Source organism: Trichoplax adhaerens, genomic scaffold (genome assembly GCF_000150275.1).
Source record: "Trichoplax adhaerens TRIADscaffold_17 genomic scaffold, whole genome shotgun sequence".
In the NCBI taxonomy this organism is placed as follows: domain Eukaryota; kingdom Metazoa; phylum Placozoa; class Uniplacotomia; order Trichoplacea; family Trichoplacidae; genus Trichoplax; species Trichoplax adhaerens.
Window position 1 is genome coordinate 1,241,064 of NW_002060959.1, and position 25,486 is coordinate 1,266,549.

Genomic DNA, 25,486 nt, shown 5'->3' on the forward strand with positions numbered 1-25,486 from the left:
ACAGCACATAGATCCTCTGATTATATTAAAGCTAGTTAAGTTGTTTTAGTAACACTAGCTTAATTTAGGAAAATTCGAATACCGTTTCGGTCAATCATAGTGCAGTATACAGTATCTACTATTTTATGACATGTATCTTCAAAAGTATAAGTAAAATTTAATAATTAAGAGTGCATTGCACAGTAACTATTTCAATTTAATAATACCTCTCGCATCATAAGTAGTCCTTTCGTCGTAACTTTTACGAAACATCATACTATAAATATAGAAGTGTTAGTGATTAAATATAAGTGATCGCCGGGTTAGCCCACATAAACCCACTACGAAAATCTTTTTCAACGTTGATTTATCATAATTGAAATGTTCCTAAATTTCTTTTTAAAAGGCTTTATTTGAATTTCTTAATGGCAGAGCGATTGTCACGATTACACCGGAACACCACAATTTTCTTTTTCCTGTTTACAAGAAAGCAATATATTTAGTTCCCCTCAAAAGTCATTATGCAAGCAGTAAATATAATATAACTGTAGGTTAGGAGTTACTGTAAAATAGATTGATTAATAGACCTTGTTTAATTTGATTCTTTTCGGTAGATGAAAGCTACCTTGTCTTAGCTGGCGAACTTTAGACTAGATGATTTCGAAAAAGCAAGCATAAAGTTATTTAAAGTACATTGTTATCATATTTATAGTGAATTATCGAAAAACAGCAAACCATTTTGGGCGTTTCCAAATTAGTATCGCGGCCAACCGTCTAGAAAATGCGAATTTTATCAATTATTATTCTTGTACATGATATCTTTCCGGATATACACCATAGAAATGAGGGAAAAGTACTTTTTATCCAATGATTTGACTAAGGCAATATCATCTTTACCTTAATTACAGGAGTAGAAACGCCAAACGCACTTTTTGTAATGGAATTGACTGGATCCTATAATTCGTGAGCAAAAAATAGTATTTATGAATACATATATCAGCATGAGTCTAAAGTATTATATCAACATATTACAACTAAATCTTACCAATCCGTTAACAACTGCACTTTGTGGAGTTTTAAACAATTTTCTGTGGAGCTAATTACAAAAATGATTAAATATTGTTAGGAGTAAAATTCATTTTAAAGTGCACATACATTTACTTTATTAGTTCTAAGTAACCTGAGGAGTTGCTATTGGTGTTGCATGCATTGGTCTATAAGCACTGTTTGGAGTAGCGTTGACCTATAGATATAAAGAATTTACAATAATGAATAGCTTTAATTTTCTGCATTCATAGGTACCGTATGTCTGCTATTATAAAGATATGATCGGCTGCGACAGAAGCCGTTACAATACAAATAAACGAAAATGATATTAATTATATTAATTTATATACGATAACATGAGATCAACCTGAAAAGACAACTTTAATCAAGTATTAACTATAAAATTACTTTAGCAAGTGATCGTTTAGCTGACATAGGAGGAGTGCCAACGTGATACTTGTCGAACTTTTTTAGCATTGCATTTCGTTGAGCCTCGTCAGGTATTTGTTTGATTTGGTCTAACAGCTGTGAAAGAGCTGCAGCAGTGTGTTGGTTTGTTTCTTCTTCATAGTTTGTCGATTTTTTGGCTGAACTTGGTATAGCAATTTCGGCTAAGGCATCGTCCTTTCATAGATCATTGCATAGATTGGAAGGTAAATGTATTATATGAGAAACTGATGATTACTTAAAATTTCCGGTTAATAACGTAAAGATTGCTATAGTGATGTATGATACGAATAGGTATAGCTGGTTTTTGGAAACATGACAAACCTCTTCACTATTTTCAATTTTCTTCATATACTTCTCAATTTGGACTGAAATATCACATGGAATCTGAAGGAAAGTAACTTTGTCAATTGGTCTTATCTATGATCATTTTCATTGCTAATAGTTTTTAAATTGGGTAAGTATGTAATAATGGTATGATTATTGGTATACCTTTAACACATTTTGAAAATTTTCAATCATGAAGGTAACTATGCTCATGAGTAATTCAATATCATTAGCTTCTGTTGCTAGATCCTGCACAAAATTTAGCCATAAAAATATTAACTAATACCGCTAGTCTCTTCAATAAAATTTAAAGATTAATGATACTGTTGAGATGTGTAGAGACGGATGGTAACTAGATGCTCTTTGTCTTACCTTTCCGAAATGTATCATATTCGGAGTAAATACAACAGCTAAGTTGTAAGCGGTCATTTTACTCGCTCTTAATCTGGAAATTTTATGTAATAGTCCAAGTAGTTGGTGTAAAATTTCTCTACTTTCTGGAGACAGCAAAAGTAGTAATAATTGTAACGCTTCTAATCTTTTCCCATCATTTTGTAGCTCTACAGACAACCACAGAGAATATTAGAATAACAATATTTACGGGTATGATGTATGTTAATAAGCTGATTGCAGATAATCAATCTTACAAATAGCGTTGTTGAAGTCATGGATTAGAGGAATTGTTATGGCGCTATGAAGCTATACATTGTGTAGATAGATACTCACCAGCAGTTTTGTAGTAAATTGAATAGTGATTTTCAGGTAAGAAGGAAACTGGTAACTCGCTAAAGAAGTTCTTTAGTAAATCTCCAACATCGAATGGCGTATACTCTCCACTTGCCAATTCCTTGCTTATATTTATATTATCATTGTCGATAAGTTCTTTAAGCTGAGCGATACGTCTTTTATTGCCTGATACGCGGAATATACCTTCCCTGTCAGCATCTAAGGAAATAATTTAATTTGTTAGCATGTAATTACTTTACTGTTAAGATTGAAAAATATACGTATAAATCTATCCTTTATTAAAATCATCTTATTGAGATTTATTTCAGAACTTGATTATGACTTGAATAATAGTATCATTAATTAGTTATTTTACTTTCACTAATAATCTTAACGGTTGAATTGATTCTAAATTTTCCTTCACTGAATTAGAAGCTGCAAGGCTAGTAGTGTTACATGTTTTAACCAGTAATTCATTCTCATACCTTGATCTATTTATCTCAAAATAATTTACGTTACTGTCCCTGTGCTATAACTTTACAGTTATTAATGGTTAATTAATATAATACCGAAGCCTTTGATTAATTATATATTCCATCTGTATACATGCAGTATATTACATAACTAGTATTCTTTTAGAACCGTGATTTCAACACTCTACGCGTTCGGGATGTATATGAAGAGGTTATAACTCACTTTCATGTAAGAACTTTAATAAAGGAATAATTGAATCCAAGGTCTCTTCTGCGATTGGTGCGCCGAAAACTTTCTTACCTTGTTATAGTTATAATTTTAAAGAGCATGTTAGTTACAATTTTAAAAATAGAATATAACCAGGTGTATACGTTTATTACATATAATATGCTACATCTAATTTTCTTGGGGCCAATACTTTACATAGTTTGACATATACATACATTAGATGAGAATTTTATATCAAATTATAGGCAAGACTGTGTAGTATATCGCTATACATGAACAACTGCCATAGCAGCTAATCACGTTACTTTGGCAATGATGATATAATATAAGGAAATGTAACATAAAATACAAATACGAAAATAGTTCGTGAAAAGACTACTAGTTATTCAGACTAAAAGAGCTATCCAATCTGAATTATTGAAAGTGCCAACCAAAATTAGATACCTTTCGATATCTAAACATGATATCATGGAAATTAATTACCGATATTAAACATCGTAGCTACTAACCCAGATACCTCTTGTAGTTTCGATTTAAAAGCTGATATTGACTATCCATTGATGTTTTTGTATATTAATTTTAACAATGCATTCGTCTTACTTTTGGTACAAAACAGGGATAAAATAGTACGAAATGAGATTAGAGAAGTAATGCTATTGTATGATAAGGATGGTGTAGAAGATTAATTAATTAATGATATTATAATTATTTTTTGATTATTTTTAATTAAAGGAATACTTAGATAATAATAATAATTAACTTTAATTTTAATATCAGCTTGGTGAATACTTATTAGATTGGACTATATTGTGGATTCAATCGTAGATATTGCTTTCATCATGGTGAAAGCTATTTTCTGATAGGGAATAGTTTATCATTCATTTCAGTGTAGGATTAGCTACGTCATGTATAGTACTTTATATCATGGAGTAGTTCTATACGATGCTTTATGATTGATATTGAAGTTATTTTAGGTAGAGTGAAGAAAAGATTGCTTGCCAAACAGTCTATTAAGTCACGAAATACGGTAGTTGTAGTTGCATAAAATTTGAATAAAACATCAAGCACATCTATGCAATATTTATGGCAAGAAAGATAAAATACTAACCTTTCTTGTTTGATTTTTCGCTATGATGAGCGTGGGATAGATTAAAAAATTGAAAAGATTTCTTTTTTAAAATGGCGGTTAAATTTTTACTCAAGTTACGTGTTTGATTGCCTTGATCACTTTCACATTGTAGAAATTCATCCAAATCTTCAATGTCTAATAATCGTGTTAATCCACTACAGCAAATGGTATACAATGCGTCACGATTTATATCAGTTACTCTGCATGGGCTACTCTCCATCGCTATTGAAAAAGTTCAAAGTACGCGTAGATATTTAATCAAGATCAATGTCTGAAAGAAGGAGAAATGGAATATTTCTTTAAAGCTTGTGAAAATAAATTTAATTTAATGAAGGATAGCAGGAAAGGTATGTTGAAGTAAGTTTTGATCGATATTGTCGATGGTGATTGATGATCATTAATCACTACGATGACATGAAGCAATTGTATTCACCAGTATTCTTGTAATACAGGAGCAACAAGACCGTCTGTACAAGATATATCAATGCGTGTAAATATCGCCAATAATTCTAATTGGAATAACGATCAATTCTTTCAAGTTGGATGTGTAATCGTACTATCGTCTGCAATCTCGATGCTCTCCAGCTATGCCCAGTTTGATCAAGGTGTTGAACACAACGTGCAATCAAGATGATGACCATGTAATGTATTCAATCGATTAGCGTCATGAATTACAGCTAGTAATTTCGATGTTTTTTTCCTCTAAAATAAGATGATGGCCTAAATAGTTGAACAGTCGATAGGGATGCCAATTTAGCAGCAAGCGATCATAAGTTGTTTTAAATTTCGATTGCAGAGAGTAATCTGAAGTGGTGATGGTTAATCGAGCTTGGTTTCGCTAGCAATGATGATAACTACGATCGAAGGCGATAGGCTTAGGCAATACTATGCATCATGTATTTAAAATTCAAACAAACACTTGATCTTGTAACTGTTGAAGTTTAATTTGCATAGAATTTTCAATTGTATCAGTAGGAGAAACAAAAGTTGTTTACTACTTGTTGTAAATTAATGGCTAGCATCCGTTCAAATATTGCAGACACGTCGTCCTTTAGTGCTGGAACATGGCTCCTAAAACTAGAGTATTGTATGCCGATGAAACGGCAAACAACAATATGACCAGTATCGTCTTCTCCTGTCGCATCGTTGATACACGCCCTCGGTTAAAAATTCAAATTTCCAAGGTTATCCAATCAATGCTCACTTTCCTCTGCGCAGACGTGATGCGTCTCACGAGGCTAGATAATGTACTGTACAGTACATTGTACGCTGTACAGTACAGTACTATAGAGATTAATCTTTGCACTGTAGTCGGACGGACTCCCGAATGACACTGTCCAAATTTTTCGATAGTGCCATTGCTGCAGACTACTGGATAAATCGGTATATTATATGGAATTGACGTCCAAATTAGCTGCTAAGTTGGTTTGGTCTTAGGTACACAGTAGTAGAGTAGGTAAAAAATGATAATTCATTAGAATTTACTGGAGAAAAGTGGAAAAATAAGCCTTTTTACTGGTTAATGTACTGTATACTTGTACTTGTATAGTGGACATGTGGCGTCTCTAGCTATTTAATGTACTCCACTCTCAGTGGACAGTAAACAGAAAGAGACTACTATGTGCAGTACTGTACTGAACAGTGCATAGTACATGAATTCTGTACTGTATCTCTATGACGACAAAGTTAGCACCTAGAGGTTTGCACATTCTTTTTTGCTTCTTAAATGGCCACGTCGACTCTAGCGATGGACTACATGGACTAATTCTCATCATTGAATTTGTTGAATTACTGTACGTAAAATACAGTTCGACAAAACGATTCGTTTCCTCAACACCTTCATCAAGGTGTTGAAACTTCAGGATAGAAACAGTCTTCAGCGACAGATCTTGACAGCCATGCAAAGTAGCCTGAATCGCACTTTTCTGGCTACTGTGATAATGTAACTCCATGCAATTTCTAACGGTAAGGTAGATTAATGAACTTTGCAATCAATGCTATTGTATTAATCAGGTCATATATGCGAATTGAATCGAAAATCAATCACTTATTCCCAATTATAATTATGACCTAAATGTCGAACGGCAGATATTCTTAATTGAAGACATAGAAGAGATGAAGATGCTATTTTTACTGTACTGTACAATCAAAATTGAGAAGAAGAAAACAATGTGGAATCTTCATATCTTCTATCTTGCGTTATATGTGTATATATAGATTAATTAGGAATACTAGCTGTTCAACTTTGTAAGTTCTTGTATGATAATAATCATAAATGGTCAATTGAGAGGAGTCCAAACAGTACGTATACGTTTACGCATATACGCAAAGTATCATCACTGAGACAGCGGCTTCCTCTAATGACAGTACTCTAGTTGAAAATGACTTACTGTAGTCATGAATGTTATTATTAATTAATTAATCATATAATTAGTAACGCTCTACCTGTCCATAAATTTATATGTACGTATTTGAATTCTAATACAAGCTACACTCATATTAGCCATGCTAATCAACTAATTAATTATTATCATAGAATTAGGGAACAAATCAAAACGTGGACAGCCAATTGGAGGCGTGACAGATCGTGGAGAAGATGATGATTACGCTATAGCTACTGCTCATATAGCGTGAGCAGTTGATGATATGATGCAGGAAGCCCTCCAATTTTTGGTCATTGAACCAAATCCCATGATGGCAAAAGCGTGATTAAAATCATGGTAAAATTCATCTTTCAATTGACTGCTATTGAGATTCAATATTACTTCAGTACATGCTCATGAAATGACTATCTAATACGTAGGTGTACATTACTCGTATTCCATTTCGGTACCTTAATGTTGGCAACATTTAAGGCAATTACTGCACGATTCCTTCACCTTTTCTGATTATCAATCAGTGAACGAAAAGATGATTATGATATTTATCAACAGAAAAACATAACCGACCTCTCCATAGGTAGCATTAGGACTACTCTCATACCTATAGAAGGTATGCTAAATGTTGAATTGTTTATACGTTTATACTGTATACTGTTGTGTGATGAATCTTTGACTGCTAAACTAAAAGGCTTATTTACTGCTGTTACTTGGCACTGAGCATTACTAATTGTCAGTCATGTTTTTCACATTAGTAAAGTGCGTTGACTTGCGTTTATTTGCTTTTTGGTACTTGCGAGGCGTAATTTTCGAATGACTATGAAAATTATGCTCATTTGATGTACCTATATAAATGTTACCCAATGGGACTACGGTTCCATTGGTGATTCATTTGGCGGAGCAGCGTATCAAGTACAGATAGTTGTTTAGAATGGATCATACATCGAAAATCAGATACTCGTTTAATTGTCCAAGTGTTGAAGAAATAACATTTGAATCTCATTGCGAGTAAACATGACTATTAAATTCTTGATGTATGCAACCATATATGTAACTAATATCTTTATGTAAATGTTTAATCTTTAGGTATTCGTTGGGTGGTAACGTGTTGCACCTTTAACTTTCAATCTGGTATAAATCATACTGAATGCTGAAGTAGAATTTTAAGCCTTTTGTGAAGATAGCAAGTTATCTGATAACAGCTTCTTTTACGAGATGTTTGTTCTTCCAAGTATTGCTAATGTCCTATTATGGTAATCTTTTCGTAATCAAAGTTCGAACGATTTTGTGGTCGATAAAATCGGAGATTATATACTTACCTCTGAAAATAGAAGAATAATAAAATTGACATTTCAAACGTTATCGTGTAAGATAGTTATGAAGGTGTCAAAAACTATTTTTTAGAATTTCGTAATCTACTCATGGGATGCTTCATAGCATCTACAGATCATCGCCTTGACATCCAACATTTTATGGATGAGACCAATACCTTAATTTGCCTTGAATGCACTATTATGAACATAGCAGAATACGTAATTATGCACCACTATATTGTTCTAAGCACACCGTAAAATTTAAGTTTTCTTACCTAAATTATCCTAATCTGGATAATTTTGCATACTGTACCTATTAGAGACCAACTGAATTCGCACTCAACTTCTTGCTACTTGTTAGCTACAATATGAACTAGTTATTTCGTGCCGTTTATTGTGCTCGTACAACAATTATGAATATTGCATAATACGTAATTCTGCAACCACCATACGCGTACTTCTCGAAGCAGACTGTAAAAATTTATTTTCTATTACCCAGACCAGCTTAATGTGGATGATTTACGTACTTATGGAAGACGAACTGAATTCGTGCCCGGTGTTTTGCTGGCTACAGTATCAACTAGGTATTTTCCACGCCGGTTACTGTGCTCACAACAATGTGTATGTGTATCTCAAGTTTTACCATAAAAAGTTAACATATAGCTGTGCCTATACACGGCCTACTAGATGTACGGTACTTTGAATGCCAACCATACATTGGTTGCCTCGAAGCTATAGGAAGTGCGCAAATGGCTTTTGTAATTTAAAATATACCAAGTTTAGTGCAAAAATAATACATTCACACATAGTGAACAACATTACCAGTTCTAAGTGTTTATTTTTCATAAACACCATACTTTGATTACGAAGGATCATAGAATACTGTTAGAGGTCACGTCATGGAGAAAATCAAGTTACAACAGAAATGTTTTGCGAAAACCAGTAGTTAACGTGGAAGGTAGGTCTAAACAAATTCACATGTTTAAATGCGTTATCATACACAAAATTTCTAAACGTTATTTGCAGATCAACATACAAATTTAAGAACGAGTATTGCTTAAAGAGTTACGAAAGGTTACCTGCTGTGTACAGTACCAATACTAATTCCCTACAGCTACACAACCTGAAATGCTAATTTTATACATTTTTTAATTTGAAAAAGTTACTTTACAAGTTGGATCTAAAATAATTAAATCTTAGTCGTCGTCGCCAACAATGAATTGCAGCGCTTCTTCCTTTGAAATCGCATCGATATGACTAACTTTATTACGGAATCGAACTCCATAGAATTTATCAGCCGATTGCACTAATTCTGGCCTAAAAGTCGTTGTAATAAATTGAGCTTTTTCGGCTAGCTTTCTGAGCATATCTAGGAATGTGTAAATTTCAGTATTAGTAACATCCAAACCAGACAGATGAGATAAACGCTACTATAACAAAGAAAGAGAAATGTTATTGTTATCATTGTCATACTTGCTACTGCAGTCCGATGCTGTGAGTCTAGAGCTTGGTCAATCTCATCGAACAAATAAAACGGAGCTGGATCACATTTTTGGATAGCGAAGATCATAGCGAGTGCGACTAATGATTTTTGGCCACCTGATAACTGTTGCATTTCACAAGTTTCGGCAGCAAGTCCTGTGAAACTGACCTAAATGTAATATAAATTTCACATTCTTGTCATGCGTTTCATCTTATAATAAAATTTTTGTATCTTAGGACAAGCATTTATATTCTAAATACCTCTATTCCGACTCCGGTGAAATGCTCTATAGATTGACTTCCAGAGCTAGTTTGAGACTGAGATTGAGACTTATAAAAATTAAAGTAAACTTAGTTAATAACACTTCAACAAAATAAAGGTGAATAAGAATGATACAATAATATTGATGTCGTACTTCCGAGTCAGTGCCGATATTTCGTCGAATAAGAAGGTTTGCTTTACCATTTGGTACAAGTTCCTTGAAAACTTCAGAGAAATAATGTGAAACCTATAATTCATCATAAAGATGGTATACTCAGTAATCAAAATCTAGAGTCATAAAAGCTGAAATTGCTCCCGGTCATTCTCATTAACCTGCTTAAATGTGAATTGTATAGTTTCGTGCTTACGCAGTTCAAGTACTTCCATAAGTTCAATAATAGCCTGTGACCGTTCGAGATTGAGAATATTAAAAGCTCATAATCAAAATGTTACAAGATCGAATCAATCCTACCTCATGACCTTTGTCTAATTCATCTTTGCGCTTCATCAACTTCTCTTTTTCCTGAGAAAAGTTTACATATTGGTCCAAAGCTTTTTTATTAACGTGTTCGTATTTCTTCAAGCCATCATTGCATTCACTTAATTTCTTCCATAACTAAATAGGATAAATAACACTTTTTAATGCAGTACTCTTTAGGAAGAATTAATAGCTAGCTTACAACATACAATCTTCATTGGAACTTCTTGATATTTATCAAAAGCATCAGCAGGCAAGACTCCTAATGCGCTAATTTTTTGTGAATATTCTTCAACCTAAATAGGATTATATTGTACAAGTGAAGGTTAGCATGATATCGAATATATAGCCCTAGATGTGGTAATGATAATTTATGTACATCTCTTTGTAGGCTGATACTCTTGTTTGTCCACTTTTCAGCTTTCTTAGATATTCCCTCAAATCTTTCTTTTTCTATCCTATCAGATTTCTAAGTGAAGATTTACCAATAATTATAATTAATCAACACACAACTTCGAAACACATGGGTACATGGATACTAGCCTATTACCTTAAGATCGTCCAGCTCATTTGCAGTATCCTCCAAATGCTTCGTATTAGTTTCGATTAGAGATGACAGCTCTAAAGTAATTTGAAAATTTAATTATAAAGATAACGTTAAAATTTTTTCGAATAGTATATCGCCTAGGATTAGGTTGTCACTCGATGAAAAATTTCATACCTTCTAGCCTTTTCGAAGCTTTCGCAATATTTTGTTTCACACGGGACAGCTCCTTTTCAACATGGTCCAGCTGCATTTCATGGTCTTCAATCGTAATCTCTTCCATTTGCTTAGATGGAAAAAATTACAGTCTGTTATATCGGATGCATTAACTAATATGACAAAATTTGGGTTTACCTGCTGAAGTTCACGTTGTCTTCTTATTAAATTACTGTGGAGCAAATAATCTAATTCATTTTTCTTGCTTTCAAGCTAATGAAAAATTTTTTACATTTTAGGGATTTTTTCGAGTTTATGCAAAAAATGATGTCATTAATATTACCGAAGTACGGTTTCTAACAGCATCAATCAGTCGGCGTTTCAACTCTTGTACTTCGTTATTTAATTTTTCAGCCTACAAAGGGAAAACGTTTCTCAATGACATACTTAAATTTATTAATTCTTTCAGACCCTAAGTCTAAACGAGAATAGCCTACCTCCTGTCGATCATTATCGGATAACTGAGAAGCAAGATCAGTACCAATTTCTGATTGTAAAGATCGCAGGTTCGTACTAATTTCCTGGATATCCGTTTCCAATACCTTAACTTTATCCTTCTGCACAGAAATTTAGCATTCATATTTAATTAATATATCAATGACAAATAAATGATCATCCCATTTAGAATGATATGATAAACCTTACGTTCCAGTTGTCATAGTCGAGCAATAATTAATCATGATTGGCTTCAATAAACTGACCTTGGACTTGATATCCTGATAATACGATTCGCGTTTCGTTTGATTTGCACGAATATCTAGCCGTTGACGTTCGTATGTTTGCCTGGGGTGTATTACAACACATACAAGGATGATAGTAAGTACGGTGAAATATATGGCTATATGAGATACCGATCAATGTTTTACTTCACGTAAATACCTCAACTGCTCCAATTTGGTTTCCAAGCGTTGCATTTCTGCGGTGTACTGATTTATATTTCCATCAGTATGTAAATTATGTCAAGAAAAATAATTTGTACCATGACGATATTTAGGATTATTAATGTTAGATGTTATAGACAGTGAATAAAGCAACTATTAAGGATATCTTGAATTTCTTTCTTAAGGACAGATGATTTTTTCATATACTTGTCAAGATCGTCTTGTAGCTGCCAAATCTTGTGTTGTAGAGTTAATCTAGAGATTCGTTCGTCGTGATATCCACCAGTCAGAGCACCTCTTCGACTAATTTGATCCCCTATCAGTAGTAAAGGATTATAATGTACACAAATGCTTTAAAAAAGTGGTTACTCACAACATATGCAAAGTATATACAAGTCAGCGGATGGATACGGGAATACAATTGCGAAAATAAATGTTAACTATACCTTCTAACGTTACGCAATCCAAGTCATTCTCCTTGGCAATTTTTGAAGCGTATTCGATATTACGACATAAAAGGGTTTTATCGAAAACTTGCTTTAGCGCAGGTTTAAATTTATCTTCACATTCCAACCTATGTATAATCGGAACCGCATCCTATAAAATTAACAACAATTCCTAGGTATTAATACTAATGAAGTGCACTCTGACGAGGTACAGAATATCGCTTAATGAACCGTAGAATCAGGGTATTGGATGTCTTTGGAAATAAGCTTATTTAAAGGCATGAACGAAATTTCTCCTGGTAGTTTCATATGATTAAAATGATTTAAAATTTGTGCAGCCGTGCGATCTGTGTCAACAATGACATGGAAAAGCCTGCCATAAATAAAGTATAAATTATATCAGCAATCTTAGCACATTAAACCAGCATACTTTAACTTAAAGTAGACCTATTTCCAGCTGTCACTTCTATCGCAGTAAAAAAGCGTTCTCGACTGCGAAAATTTTCTATCAGCGGCCCATAGACTCCTTTAATCTTTTTCTCTGAAACGACTCGCTTTAATGATTCTAATCCACGACTGATTCCTTTGGGTGCTTTAATCATTAAGCTTCGCTCGGTACTTTTTAAGCTTTCTTCAACGCTCTGCAAAGCTTGATCTACGGACTGCTCTTCACGCCAAAGCTCCCTAAGTAAGATTAAAATTGATATTACCGTACATTGATACAACCCTAAAAAAGTGGTACACGTAAACAGAATAAGACATTAAAAAATTTAGCCATACTTTCTTCTATCTAAAGCTTCATCTAATTTCTGGCGAAGAGACGCTATGAATTTTCTAGATTCATCAATCGCTACCTTTCTGGACTCGATGTTTTTATTCCTTTCCTTTAGGCATTTAATTGTCCCACAAACACTGCGTAAGTTTCATGACTATTACAGTGTTCAGTTTACATCATGTTATATACAAATATATTTACCTCCACTTCAGCTTCAATACCAGCTAAAGAATTTTGTGCCTTCTGCACAATATCTAAAGCTGCAGCCATCTGTAACAACGGATTATAGGAGTTCAAGATTAACATTTTGAAAATTATTTCGCATTTTTATTGATTCTAAATTAGTGATTCAATTCTAAGGCTAAGCGAATTTACCTCGGACTTCTTGTCAGTAAGAGATTTTTGCAGTTGCTTCATTTCCTGAAGGAGCGATAGAGAACGTAAATAGCTATATTATTAGTAAAATTATATTAATATAGCTCAATAATACAGTACAAACTCTAACCCTGCTAATCCATGCATCTCTTTCTTCTTTCGATTTATACGCAGTACCTCTACCTTGCTTCGCGTATATCTGTGACAGAAGCTGTTCACACATCCTTAGCCTATGCACATAGTTCGATGTATTCATGTTATTTTAGGGCGTCTGACAACCAGAAAGATTTTAAATATACTCTTTTAAAAATCAACAGTAATACCTGGATGTAAGTTTCTGTTCATTTTCCCTGTGACTTTCATAAGTTGGTACCAACTTGTTTAATTCTGTCTCAGTATTTGTGATTGTTAACTGCAGCTGTTGCAATTCGCTCTTGCTGCTCTCTTGAACAGAACGGTCATTTTGAACACTGTCCGTCAAATCGCTTACATCGAGTTCCAGATTTGTTCTTTTCTTGATTAATTCTTGTCTCTCTTCATATAAGTCTTGCTGTTCATTTACTAAAATTTCCTTTTTTTGCGTAGTGGATTGTACTTCCGCTTCATATTCCTAATGGGTCCAATATTGCATGATTGAATATCGTCGAAATTTGATATTTTTGCATACGCTCTGCTATCAATCATTTCGTTATTTATACAACAGAAAATCGAATATTAAAATTCTACTAAGGGTCTCATATGGAGCCTACCTACCTCAATCTTATTTGCTAGTTTTGCCATGCTAGCTTTTTGAGTATTTGCAGTGTCTGCAAACTCTTGATGTTTTACTTCCAGATGTTTTATCTTACTCTGAGCTTCTCGTAGGCCTTTATCATAGATTGTATATTCCAACGACCGCTTAGTGCGATCAAGTTCCTAGTGAAAAGATCAACATTAAAAGTTCAAATAAGTACAATGAATCATAAAGAATAACTAGTAACATCGCCGAGGTGCTATTTACTTGGAATTCTTTCAGTTCCTTGGTTTCTTCTTCTAAGGTATGTAATCTCTGTTCAATATCTTGTAAAAGTTCATTAATTTTCTCTCTTTTACCCTCTTCAACAGTGTGATGGATATGTCAGGAAGGAAAAGAAGTTATCAAATTTGATTTGTTAATACAGTTGCTTGTTGAATGTCATTTAAGGATTACCAGTTTCTTGAAGGATGATTTTGCTTTCTTCTCTGCGCTCGTCGTATACACGAGTTCCAGCAACTTCACGAAGAAGTTTCAAACGTTGTGAGTCTGGGGCGATTGCAAGTTCGTTTATCTACAATAAGAAGTTTTGGATAACTTACCATTGATATCAGTACATCATCACAATAGTTTAGCATTAAAATGGAATGCGAACCTTTCCCTGTTTGACTATGTAGTATGGATTACTGCGCGAAAAACCAGCACTTTCCAGCAAATTCATCACGTCAGTTTTACTAAATCATTTTAGCGAAGCAATATCGAAAAAGAACAGTGCATAGCAATCCATTAGTCTAGTTTAGGCTGCAGCATCATCGATAGTTATGTTGATATATCCATATTACAATATAGTAAGCTCCAATATCTAAAATTAGCTTCATTTGTAGCTATGTTATGAACTGCGATTATACTGTACAGTTGGTTTAACGTAGCTTCCTATTATTATTTGTGATTGCATAAAGTAGGAACAAAACTTACGTAACATTCTTTTTTTCTAGATAATATTGATCTTTTTTAGCTCCAATAACGCGTCGAATTCTGACTTCATCGTTTTCAATCTGTAGTGATAATGATACACTTACAGCGTCAATATTTACCCTTATGTAATGTTCAATCATTTCAAACTATTTTATGTGATTCAGTATTGAATTCATGAGCTTGGAAAGATCAATTTACCGGAATTCTACCATCGGAATTGTCAAAGACAATTTCAACGAAAGCCGATACAACCCGAGGACCTGTGCCCTCCTATGCAGCAAATAAAGTAATGACAATATTATTATTGTATTTTCATAGGTTCAAAACATTCGATTACGATTGGATTTGATATTAGGCGATTGTACTGAAAAACAAGGATTGTTCCATTCCATATATCAAAGATTACAACACTTACATGTAGTAACTGTTGTCTTTGTTCCGGTCTTAAGTGACTAAATTCATCGCTTAAAACAAATTGAATAGCTGTAAAGTAAGAATGGATTGCAATAATATTAGCATATGAATCTTGTATGAAGCTTAAGGAAAGTATAGAAAATGTTTTATAATGTTCTTTACCGAAGAAAAAGTTACTCTTTCCAGAGCCGTTTCTACCAACTAAAGTCAAAAATTGGAAATCAGTATTACAGTAAGAATTCAAGTAGAGAAACATTGTGTAGATGACATTTAGCCCATTCTATGACGATCATTCAAAAAGAAGTTGTTCAAACATTTTTCAAAGAATTGACAATACCTATCACATTGTTCTTTGAGCTAAATGGTTCAATAATAGTCTGATCACGATAGCTACGAAATCCTTGAATAATAACCTAGAATACAGATGATGAATAGATCAATTTGGATAAATTGGCAGCTATCATTCAACATTTGTGTAGGAGTCAAGGATATCCGTTGACCACTAGGGTTTGCAATTTTGCTGACGATCCATCCGATACTCGTACTATCGAGTGTGATCGTTATGGATTGTTTATGAAGGCCTTGATCGTAAAGTAATTTGACTTTAATTGAATGATATCCAGTATTGAGTGGTTCACGAACGAATAAGACTAAAGGAGAATGATGGAGGAAGGCCTAGCAAGTCTGTGGTGTCAACCCACCAACAGACGTGAGACCGAGTAAAGCAATTGGTGTATGGATGCAGTAGTCCAGTGTCCAATTGGTGTCAAAAATGATTCTTCAAATAGACACAGCAATAGGATATTGTACTGCAATAGATGGAAAAAGTCATGATGATGTTGCAATTATTTGACTTGATCAACATGCAACCATTTTAAAAGTGATTGTACACCAACGATGCAGTCAATTTGCCCATTTCAAAGAGCATTGAGTGATTTGAAATACACCTATGCCATGTTTAGCTTACAAACGTATGGATAAAGTAAGATGGCAAGTATGAGACTGGTAAGAATATAAACTCGATGAACTATCCGGTGGTCGCCAGTTTGATATAATGACAAAGTCAAGACAGATTTGCAAATGACATGGAGCTCACCTGTTTAATATACATGGTCGAATTGAATTTTTTCTCGCAAGAACTTGCGCCAGTCTAAGCACGTAGAAAAATGTCCATTGCACAAACTGCCTCTGACAATGGAGGTGCTGGGTGAAATACCACTACAGTGTACAGTACGACTGTACACTGTAGTCAGTGCAGTGGCTGTATCCAATCCTATTGTTGATTGACTGTCCACTACAGTACTGTATACTGTACACTGACTGTAGAATGTCGCCACGACCATAGTGTACACGTACACGTACGCATGATGTGCAGCGAGAGTGACATCGACAACGTACGTACTGTACAGTACAGTCACCGTCAGTGAAATGATGTTCAGTGATGTGGTCAACTCTACTAGGCTAGACGCACTGGACAGTATGACCCAATGAGCGTCATTCATTTTCAAGAACATTCTTTTACTGTTGATAGTTCAGCGTTTGAAATGTTGATCAAGTCAAACTATGGTGTAGCAGCAGTAGCAGTCATCCACATCACTGTCAGCCAAAGCAGTCCTGGACTCATGGTCAGGATAGGGACTTTTACACAGAGAATTGGGAAATCTGTGGTCAGGACTGTGCATGTCCATTATACGCTGTACAGTGTACAGGACTGCGTTGGTTGATTGATTGATTGCGATGAGAACGCGGGTCTCTTTTTGGCGGGAAATGTGGCGCTTTTACTTACTGTACAATCATAGAGGCCCTCTATTATTATTTTAGAGGGTCTGTCGTGTACTGTACACTGTACAGTACTGTACAGTACAGTACGGCAATATTATTATGGTCCACTACAGTGTATGTACTGTACAGTACAGTACAGTACTGTACACTGTACCGGATTGTACTGTACAGTACAGTAGAGTACAGTATTGACCGTGGCCTACTGTACAGTATTACAGTACAGTACAGTACACAATACTGTATTAACTGTATTAATTAATAATATTATTATTTTCGTCCACTACAGTACAGTACTGTACTGTACTCCTACAGTACTGTACCCTGTGCAGGATTGTACAATGTACAGTGTACAGTGTACAGTACAGTGTATACAGTCAGTTTGTATAATCCCACCCCAATACTATACAGTACAGTACAGTACTGTATACAGTACAGTAGTACAAACGTCTTTTACAACACTTTGTATTTCAGAGTCATGACTACAGTATACTGTACGCTGTTACGTACAGTACTGTACTACTGTACTGTATGTACAGTGTACTGTACAGTATAGTATAGTCTTATACCGTACTGTACTGTACAGTGTACACTATATACTGTAGTGTTAACACTGTACACTGTGTACGTTGGTACGTTCAATGAACGTCCGACGTTCAAATTGGACGTTCGTACTGTACGTTCGTTCATTAAAACTGGCGAACGTCCACAGTACTAATGTACAGTACTCATTGTACTGTACAGTGTACAGTACAGTATTGACCTACTGTACTGTACAGTATTACAGTACACAGTGTACAGTACAGTATTGACCTACAGTATTACAGTACACAGTGTACAGTACTAACAGTAGGCCACCGTACTGTACACTGTACAGTACGGTACAGTATTGAAAGTGGCCCATTACAGTATACTGTACTGTACTATACACTATACACTGTACTGTACCTGAATGGGATTGTACGCTACTCCATCGTCGCCTACGCAAGCCGTTTCCATGACTATCGGCAAATAGAAGAAATTTCAACGGGGGGGAAAAACATTCATGCCAATTCTCAGTCTAGCCTTCAATGTCTGCAGCTGCATCAATCACTCATTCGGAGGCCTAGTAGAGATGATATTAGCATGTTTTCCATGCCTTCAAGTTTGTTGACAGCACTTTACTCGACGCTACTATCATCAACAAGACCCTGGACAGTGGACACAAACGTCCACATAGTACTGTAGTCTGTAGACGCGTACCCATTGACAAAATAAATCCTACATTGATCCAGGAAGGTATTCCATACTTGATTCTGCTACTCTATTCTTCAAAAGATGCCATCTAGCATACTCTACCACCAAAGCCTTGGATACCAGCTGATACAACAGGTACTGATCTCACTTTCAACAGTCATGCTTCCGTATCATAATGTCCACTAAAATTGAATCATTCTAAAATTGAAGTAGGCTTGACTCCATCCCTTCCAGTCTACTTCAGACAATTCATACTCGATACATACACCAATCGTTTGTCGTATCAAGGTTTTAAAGTCATATGATTCATGGCTAAATAGTCATTCCACTAAGATTAGTCATATTGCCAATGATTAAAGCTCGATCTTTTGCATTGGTAACATTGGTAACTCGACAGTCCACAGGTAAGCAATACTACGGACAGCACAGTTGAACTTTATAGCGGCATCTTACTCAATGTACAATCTCAAGCATGCATCATCACTTATTGCTATACAGTAATGTAGTATTAGAGTCAATGACAACAAGGATAATCAAGGCATAGTTATATCACGCTAAAATGTCAGGTATATGCACGTATAAGTAGCTGTCCAAACTATCCATACTTAAAGTACTTGTAGGACGCTAGGACTGTTACTCTTTTATTCATGATTACTTTGAATTCTTTTCACTTTTCCATTAAAATTGATTCTCGGCTTCAGGTATAATTGAAATTTTGCAATCCAACTGTCACCACCAGTAATCTAACACTCAATAGAAAGGTTGTTGGCTCTCTATTATACTGCTTACCTATTGGAGATTGATATCAATTGAGGAATGGTAGCTTCCAATGGCCACCCAGGATGAGATGACACGTTTTATTCAATTACAGAAAGCTAAATTACATCATGAGCGACAACAAATTGACCCAGAATCCAGTAATCCTGTCAGAAGTTTCAACCAAGCAGGAACAACATCAAATCTTTCAAATGAAAGGAGTGATCTTCGTCCTACCCAAAGTGATGGAGCATTTACCTTAAGAGATTCACATAATAATCAGATTAATCATAATAGTGAAGATATTCACAACCTACATCGGACTCATTCTTTATGGGATAAGTTGGGCGATGATGGCCTGACTATGAAACAAAATTTTAAAAAAAGGAGAGAAGATGAATTTAAAGAATTTGCCGATAACAAAAAGTACGGTCGTTACAACCGTAATATTAACGAGAACAACTATCAAGGATTAAGTTTGCCCATAAGGGAACAGAATAGTGCTAAAGAAAGGTTAAAGAAAGAGCGACAACGAGAGTATAACGAATTTTTACAAGAAAAGTTACGCAGAGAAACCGAGGGTAAATCTCGTAGGCGCAACAATTTGAATGACGCTATGCAGCCTCAGAACTATCATTCAAAACCAGTTGGTTACGATCAACTACTGCAACAAAAAAGGGAGCAAGAGGAACGTTATCGGTAAAAAATCCATGCAATTGGATATTATGAACAGTTACTGACAATGGCTTCTCTTTCTATCTGTTTATAATCTTGTAACTGTAATGATTTCACTGTTTCAATTCATCGGTTTTATTCACTATACCACAAATTATAGTCAGCTAAATCATATCGAAACTGCACCAGCTGATTTTGTACCATCCAAGCCGAAGTTTGACCTACAACATTCAAGAGATCCCCGCTATAATCTACCTATACCAGAAAAGTAAGTTGATTGAAAGATCCCTGTTATACTTTATCATAGAAATTACATTCACTAAGAAAATTGAACTATTAATGTTTAGCTTGACCTTAGTTGTAAGTATATACCATTATAATCCATAATAGATAAAAATACATATTTTGATCTACGTTCTTAATTCGATATTGATGAATGATAAGGAATGAAAGCTTGCAACTTGATAAAATGCGTTCTTACCGTAGTAATAAAACTGTGACATTAACAAGTATAAAATACGATAGTAATAAGTATATTTTAAACTCATATGGGCAGTACCAGTAGTTAACTGCTAAAGCACCATCAAAGTTTTAACTTGTGTTAAGATGACAGACTAAAAGAAATTCCATTTTGATCTTCTTTTTTAATGCATAATCATCGAATTCTTTTCGTATAACAGATTTCAACAAATTTATAACAAATTTAAAAAACTGCCTTTTAGCGGCATATTGTTGCACATTACTGATCATACCGTAGTTCTTTCGTCATCTTGAAAGTTATTAAAGATGTGTATAAAATGACAGTACTTATCTCCTAGTATAATCGCTGAGGTACGAAATCTATAGTGATGTCTCCTAAAACATCAGCGTAGATTTCGTACCTTAGTGAATTATCACTACAGTGTACCGTAGTTAATTTCAATTTTGGTGCGCTGTTATAGTGCTAAGATATTGCCTACTGTCACTATGACATACTGTAGAATTGCAGAATGTAGTAGTAAAGTGATTAATTTTGCTGAACCTAGTTGTGTCATTGCTCTCGAATATAGAATAATCGTTATCTGCTATCTGTTGCTGTTAAAATACTACGTCATTTAAATTATTTGAACTGTTTTTTTTTCCTACGGCTTGAACAAAATTTATAAACCCTATTTGTGTAGTTTACTAATTTATTTAAAATACAGACAGAAAATTTTATTACTTCTATGTCTTGCATAATCTATAATTCATTTATGGATTCTCTAGTAAATCTCTACTGTACATACATTCGTTGTACGTCGTAATGCACATTCAAAGAACTTTTTGAGTCAAAAATTTTAGTCAATATATACAGTTCACTTCTAACGTAATTGAATATTGTGATATGCATACAAATATCAATTATTATGTTATCATTCATTAGTATTCTAACATTTATAAAAGCAGTAATCATAACAGTTGCTTCAAATTTATAACAGATGGAATTAAGTAATGTTGATATTTCGCAATCTCAATGTAATAAAACCATATATTGTTGTAATTATACAATTTGAAATGCTAACTAGTGTGGACTTCAGTTAAATTACTCCAGTTTACTTATTATGAGAGGTTAAATGGCCTTTGTACGTACTGAAATTAACATCAAAACTTTTATTCCTACTCATTCCATCATGGTTTATGTGAATATGGCTATATTATAATTATTTTATATCAAGTCGACCAGTTGAATGGCAATTAGGCGATGAAGATTTATATGCATGGGCACGCCAAAAGGCTAACAATCATGATGCACCAGACGATATAGGAAGGTTGCCATATGATATTAATCTTGGTAATGGCCAAGGAAACGTACCATTGTCCAATAATAGTCCACTACTAGATGCAGTAACTCAACTAACAGATCCGGTAAGTATTCATTTTAATTATTGATGGTACTATCGATAGATTATTAATAGATTTGAGGTAATTTTGACTTTTTAAATTGTTGAATGTATTTTAATAAAATTTGCAATCATTTCGGTGTTAAATATTTCCAAACATTCGTTTCGCTATCCTCATGTATGAACCTCCAACAGAGACTCCGATCAGATTATCCACCTGATGAAGTTCCTCGTGCTTCTTATAGCAACAATAACGCAGTACCAGTTAGAAATGCTGACTACCCTGGTGCAGTTTCGCGCAATAACTACGTTCAAGCTAAAGGCAACAGCGTTTTAGATCACAGTCATCGCCGAATTGGCAATCACGATCCTCCAAATGCGCACTATCGTACTTCCAGTCAAAATCAAAGTTCCAACATCTTGCTAGGCTTTTCTGGATCAGAAGACAAGCCACGCTATGATAAAAGTAGCTACCAACAGGATTTAAAACAACAGATGCTAGAAATGGAAAATAGAAAGAAACAAGAAAAAAAAAGAAGAGAGGCAGAAGAACTGAAAAAAGAACAAGAAATATATGATTATAATCCGTGGGGTAAAGGCGGAGGTGGTGCACCCCTGCGCGATCGCCATGGTCGCATTGTTGCTGATCTAAAAAGAATGCATGTAGATAATGAGACTAAACTTCTTAACCCTAATACCAATGAAAATCGTAGTCAACCCAATCATTCACTTTCTAGTAACAACAATAATCAATACTCTAATGCAGCTTCTCCCCGGCGTGAGCCTAATTCATTAAATGAGCCCAATTATAGTTATAATCAACCTAATCGTGAAACTACTGAGGTTGTAACTAAACTTACATCAGAAGGTTTTATGACTCAAGAAAGTCCACGCAAAAGTGAGACTGATTACAGAGCATATCTTAAACAGCAAATTGAAGAAAAAGAGCGTAGAAAGCGGGAAGAACAAGAAAAAATAAGACAGGAAGAGCTGAAAGAAATGCAACGCATCGAAGATCAGAGGAAAATTATGCAAGAAGAACATGAGAAAGAGCTTGTAAGTAACCTGATAAATTTTACTGCACGTAACGTGTGTCTTAGCTAGCGCATATTGTAGGTAAATCACCTTGCGGTAAACTTCCATCTGATTAAATCAAAAATAGTCGGAAAACTTTAAGAGCGGAATTAAATTCTATCCGCAATCCATCAGATAAAGTTTCATTTTATATTAGTTAAAACTATTGTATCTTGAAATTATAAATTCTAATTGTACCTCGATCTCTTTTCCACTTTTAGGAAGGAAAGCGTAAAAAAGAAGAGGAAGAGAATCGGCAAAAAGAGGAAGCTGCACAAAAAATTAAAGAGCAGCGTGAGGCTTCGGAGCGAGCACAGCGTGAAGCAGAAGAGAATCGTCGGCAGAAAGCAGATGATGACTTAAAAAGGAGGCTAGCGGAAAGTAGGAAGAAACCGTATGAACAGGAAGCTAGCAATCAACAGAATAGCCCTGTGAGATCGAACTCTCCGCCTATACCAGCACTAAGGCAGTCATATAATCAATCTCCACCAATTCCTGCTTTAAGAAATGAGCAAGGCAATCCAACTTCACCGCCTTTACCAAGTCATAGACAAGTTACAAATACTAATAGCGATATTTATAACCAAGACGACGAAATTCCTAGCCACTCTGAGATTCAACCACTTAAACTTTCAAGATCGCAGACATTTAATGAAGTTACACTTAGTCAGCGAGATAATGATATTTATAAGAGTCATCCGAAATCATCACGCAATAATTCCATTTCAGGAAATGCATCCACTATACCCAATAACTCCAATACGCGTCCCTTTAACAGAACTGCGGAAGAAACTAAAGATGTTATCGCTCAGCTGGAATTAATGCGGCAACAACTGAAACTTGAGCAAGCTAAGGTAACGTTAATCATGTAGCCTGAGCATACTCGTACGCCAAAGTTTACTGTTCAATCCAAAATCAAACTATGATCTGATTTATATTCTATTTCGTATAGGTTCAAGAACAATTAGAACAAAACAAAAAGGCTTATGAAGGACTGCTAAGGAATGAGGAGTTAAAGGTTAATTTAAGCTTTAGATAATATTTCTTTCTATAGAAGTTCGATTATGACCCACACTTTAATAACAGTTATAAACCAAATTGACGGAGATACTTTCTGATTAGCTACAAGCTCATATGGAACAGAACAAGAAAGCTAAAGAACGCCGATTATCAAGGAGTAAGAACAAAGCAGATATTTTTGCAATGGCATTACCCAAAAATAAAGGAGGAAATCAAAACAATGCTACATCGGAGTTTAATTCACTTAAGTATGGCAATGGAAGTGAATCAAGGCAAGAATTTTGGAAAGAATATCCTGAACCAGCTGAATCAAGTGCTTCGTTAGAAGTTCAACAGCAAGCTCTGCTAGATAAGCAAGAGCATCAATTGAAAATGTTACGAGAGGGTGAGGACATGTCAGTAACTTTTACGAGTATTGCATAAAATGATAGTACATTAAGCTAAATCTTATACTACATGGGAGGGTAAAAAGTTTACTGCAGTTGTTGTACTCCTGATAAACAATAAATTCACTATAATTATAGGTGATTTAGCCGCAGATCTTGATGTTAATAGTCATCCTACTAATCATCACCATCAGGCTTCAAATCGTAAGCCTGATTCAGAATCACAATTATCCTTATTGACATCAGAAACTAAATTTGTACCAGTCGATGATAATGGTAACAACGTTAAAGGCTCAACCGATGAAAATTCTACTAAAGTTTCATCAGCACGTGAAAGAAGAAGAATTCGACAACGCGATGAGTTACCATCTACCCCGGCGTCCATTTCCAGTCTAAATATCGATGCCATCAATGAGAAAAATAAAGAACGATTACTTAGATTGGAGAAATTGACTGAAAGAAGAAAGAAAAATGACACTTTAGAACCAAGCGCGGTTTTAGAAGAATATTTAGAAAAATAACAACGATTAAATATTACCTCAATGGAATCAATTTGTTTATTTGATTTTATAAATATCTCTTACTTATTTCAGTTTTCCATATGATTAATACATAAATAAAAATGTAAAACGATAGCAAGAAATAATTACTTTTTCGGTTGTTGATACTGTAACTACTTGAAGATGCCTGTAGTATTAAAATAATTTCTCTGCTATCATTATATCATAGTGGAGTCTATTTGTATGCATACAAACATATAGTTTATAAATATTTATAACTAGTACGTGTACTATATATCTATTATAGAACGCTAATTGAGCTCGAGCTCTCATATTCGTTTATATTAAGGATTTCTACTATAGTTACTAGTAATAACTTTACGTCAAAATTCTTTTGATAGTTCTCTGAATAACGTAATCTGGTTGTTAATTTCATTTCCTTAAGCCTTTTGCAACGTGTACATATATCAATAGAACGAAATCTGTCACCATTCAATAATGTTTAATTGGATTGATGAAAACTAATATTTCACATTCATTTTCGTTTTGATACTTTTCATTATGTAGTGTTG

At 34.5% G+C, this 25,486-nt stretch overlaps 4 protein-coding genes across 4 annotated transcripts; 2 read left to right on the forward strand and 2 right to left on the reverse strand.

Moving 5' to 3' along the window:
- Positions 1 to 425: 425 nt before the first annotated feature.
- On the reverse strand, positions 426 to 4,577 carry TRIADDRAFT_60804 (uncharacterized protein; the record flags this gene model as incomplete). Its single annotated transcript, XM_002116765.1, has 13 exons — positions 426 to 455; positions 567 to 629; positions 715 to 753; positions 877 to 933; positions 1,025 to 1,075; positions 1,160 to 1,222; positions 1,435 to 1,650; positions 1,798 to 1,893; positions 1,966 to 2,049; positions 2,173 to 2,360; positions 2,527 to 2,745; positions 3,223 to 3,300; positions 4,337 to 4,577. 13 exons carry the CDS (start codon positions 4,575 to 4,577, stop codon positions 426 to 428), a joined length of 1,425 nt encoding a protein of 474 aa, XP_002116801.1.
- Positions 4,578 to 5,421: 844 nt separating this feature from the next.
- On the forward strand, positions 5,422 to 7,889 carry TRIADDRAFT_60805 (uncharacterized protein; the record flags this gene model as incomplete). Its single annotated transcript, XM_002116697.1, has 4 exons — positions 5,422 to 5,541; positions 6,923 to 6,987; positions 7,257 to 7,348; positions 7,822 to 7,889. The coding sequence occupies 4 exons, from the start codon at positions 5,422 to 5,424 to the stop codon at positions 7,887 to 7,889; spliced, it is 345 nt and encodes a 114-aa protein (XP_002116733.1).
- A 1,355-nt stretch (positions 7,890 to 9,244) lies between these two features.
- TRIADDRAFT_64300 (uncharacterized protein) lies at positions 9,245 to 16,740 on the reverse strand (the record flags this gene model as incomplete). Its single annotated transcript, XM_002116766.1, has 31 exons — positions 9,245 to 9,417; positions 9,522 to 9,699; positions 9,792 to 9,860; positions 9,947 to 10,039; positions 10,126 to 10,194; positions 10,265 to 10,408; positions 10,480 to 10,566; positions 10,650 to 10,739; positions 10,821 to 10,891; positions 10,992 to 11,100; positions 11,169 to 11,243; positions 11,314 to 11,385; positions 11,468 to 11,587; positions 11,732 to 11,813; positions 12,119 to 12,227; positions 12,358 to 12,508; positions 12,589 to 12,730; positions 13,068 to 13,084; positions 13,334 to 13,402; positions 13,508 to 13,552; positions 13,638 to 13,737; positions 13,831 to 14,117; positions 14,261 to 14,422; positions 14,508 to 14,602; positions 14,697 to 14,814; positions 14,896 to 14,974; positions 15,216 to 15,295; positions 15,414 to 15,485; positions 15,631 to 15,698; positions 15,967 to 16,042; positions 16,726 to 16,740. 31 exons carry the CDS (start codon positions 16,738 to 16,740, stop codon positions 9,245 to 9,247), a joined length of 3,117 nt encoding a protein of 1,038 aa, XP_002116802.1.
- A 2,733-nt stretch (positions 16,741 to 19,473) lies between these two features.
- TRIADDRAFT_60807 (uncharacterized protein) lies at positions 19,474 to 24,935 on the forward strand (the record flags this gene model as incomplete). The annotated part of the gene is made up of 8 exons (XM_002116698.1): positions 19,474 to 20,099; positions 20,236 to 20,343; positions 21,770 to 21,959; positions 22,130 to 22,990; positions 23,230 to 23,862; positions 23,961 to 24,026; positions 24,131 to 24,413; positions 24,553 to 24,935. 8 exons carry the CDS (start codon positions 19,474 to 19,476, stop codon positions 24,933 to 24,935), a joined length of 3,150 nt encoding a protein of 1,049 aa, XP_002116734.1.
- Between the last annotated feature and the right edge of the window lie 551 nt (positions 24,936 to 25,486).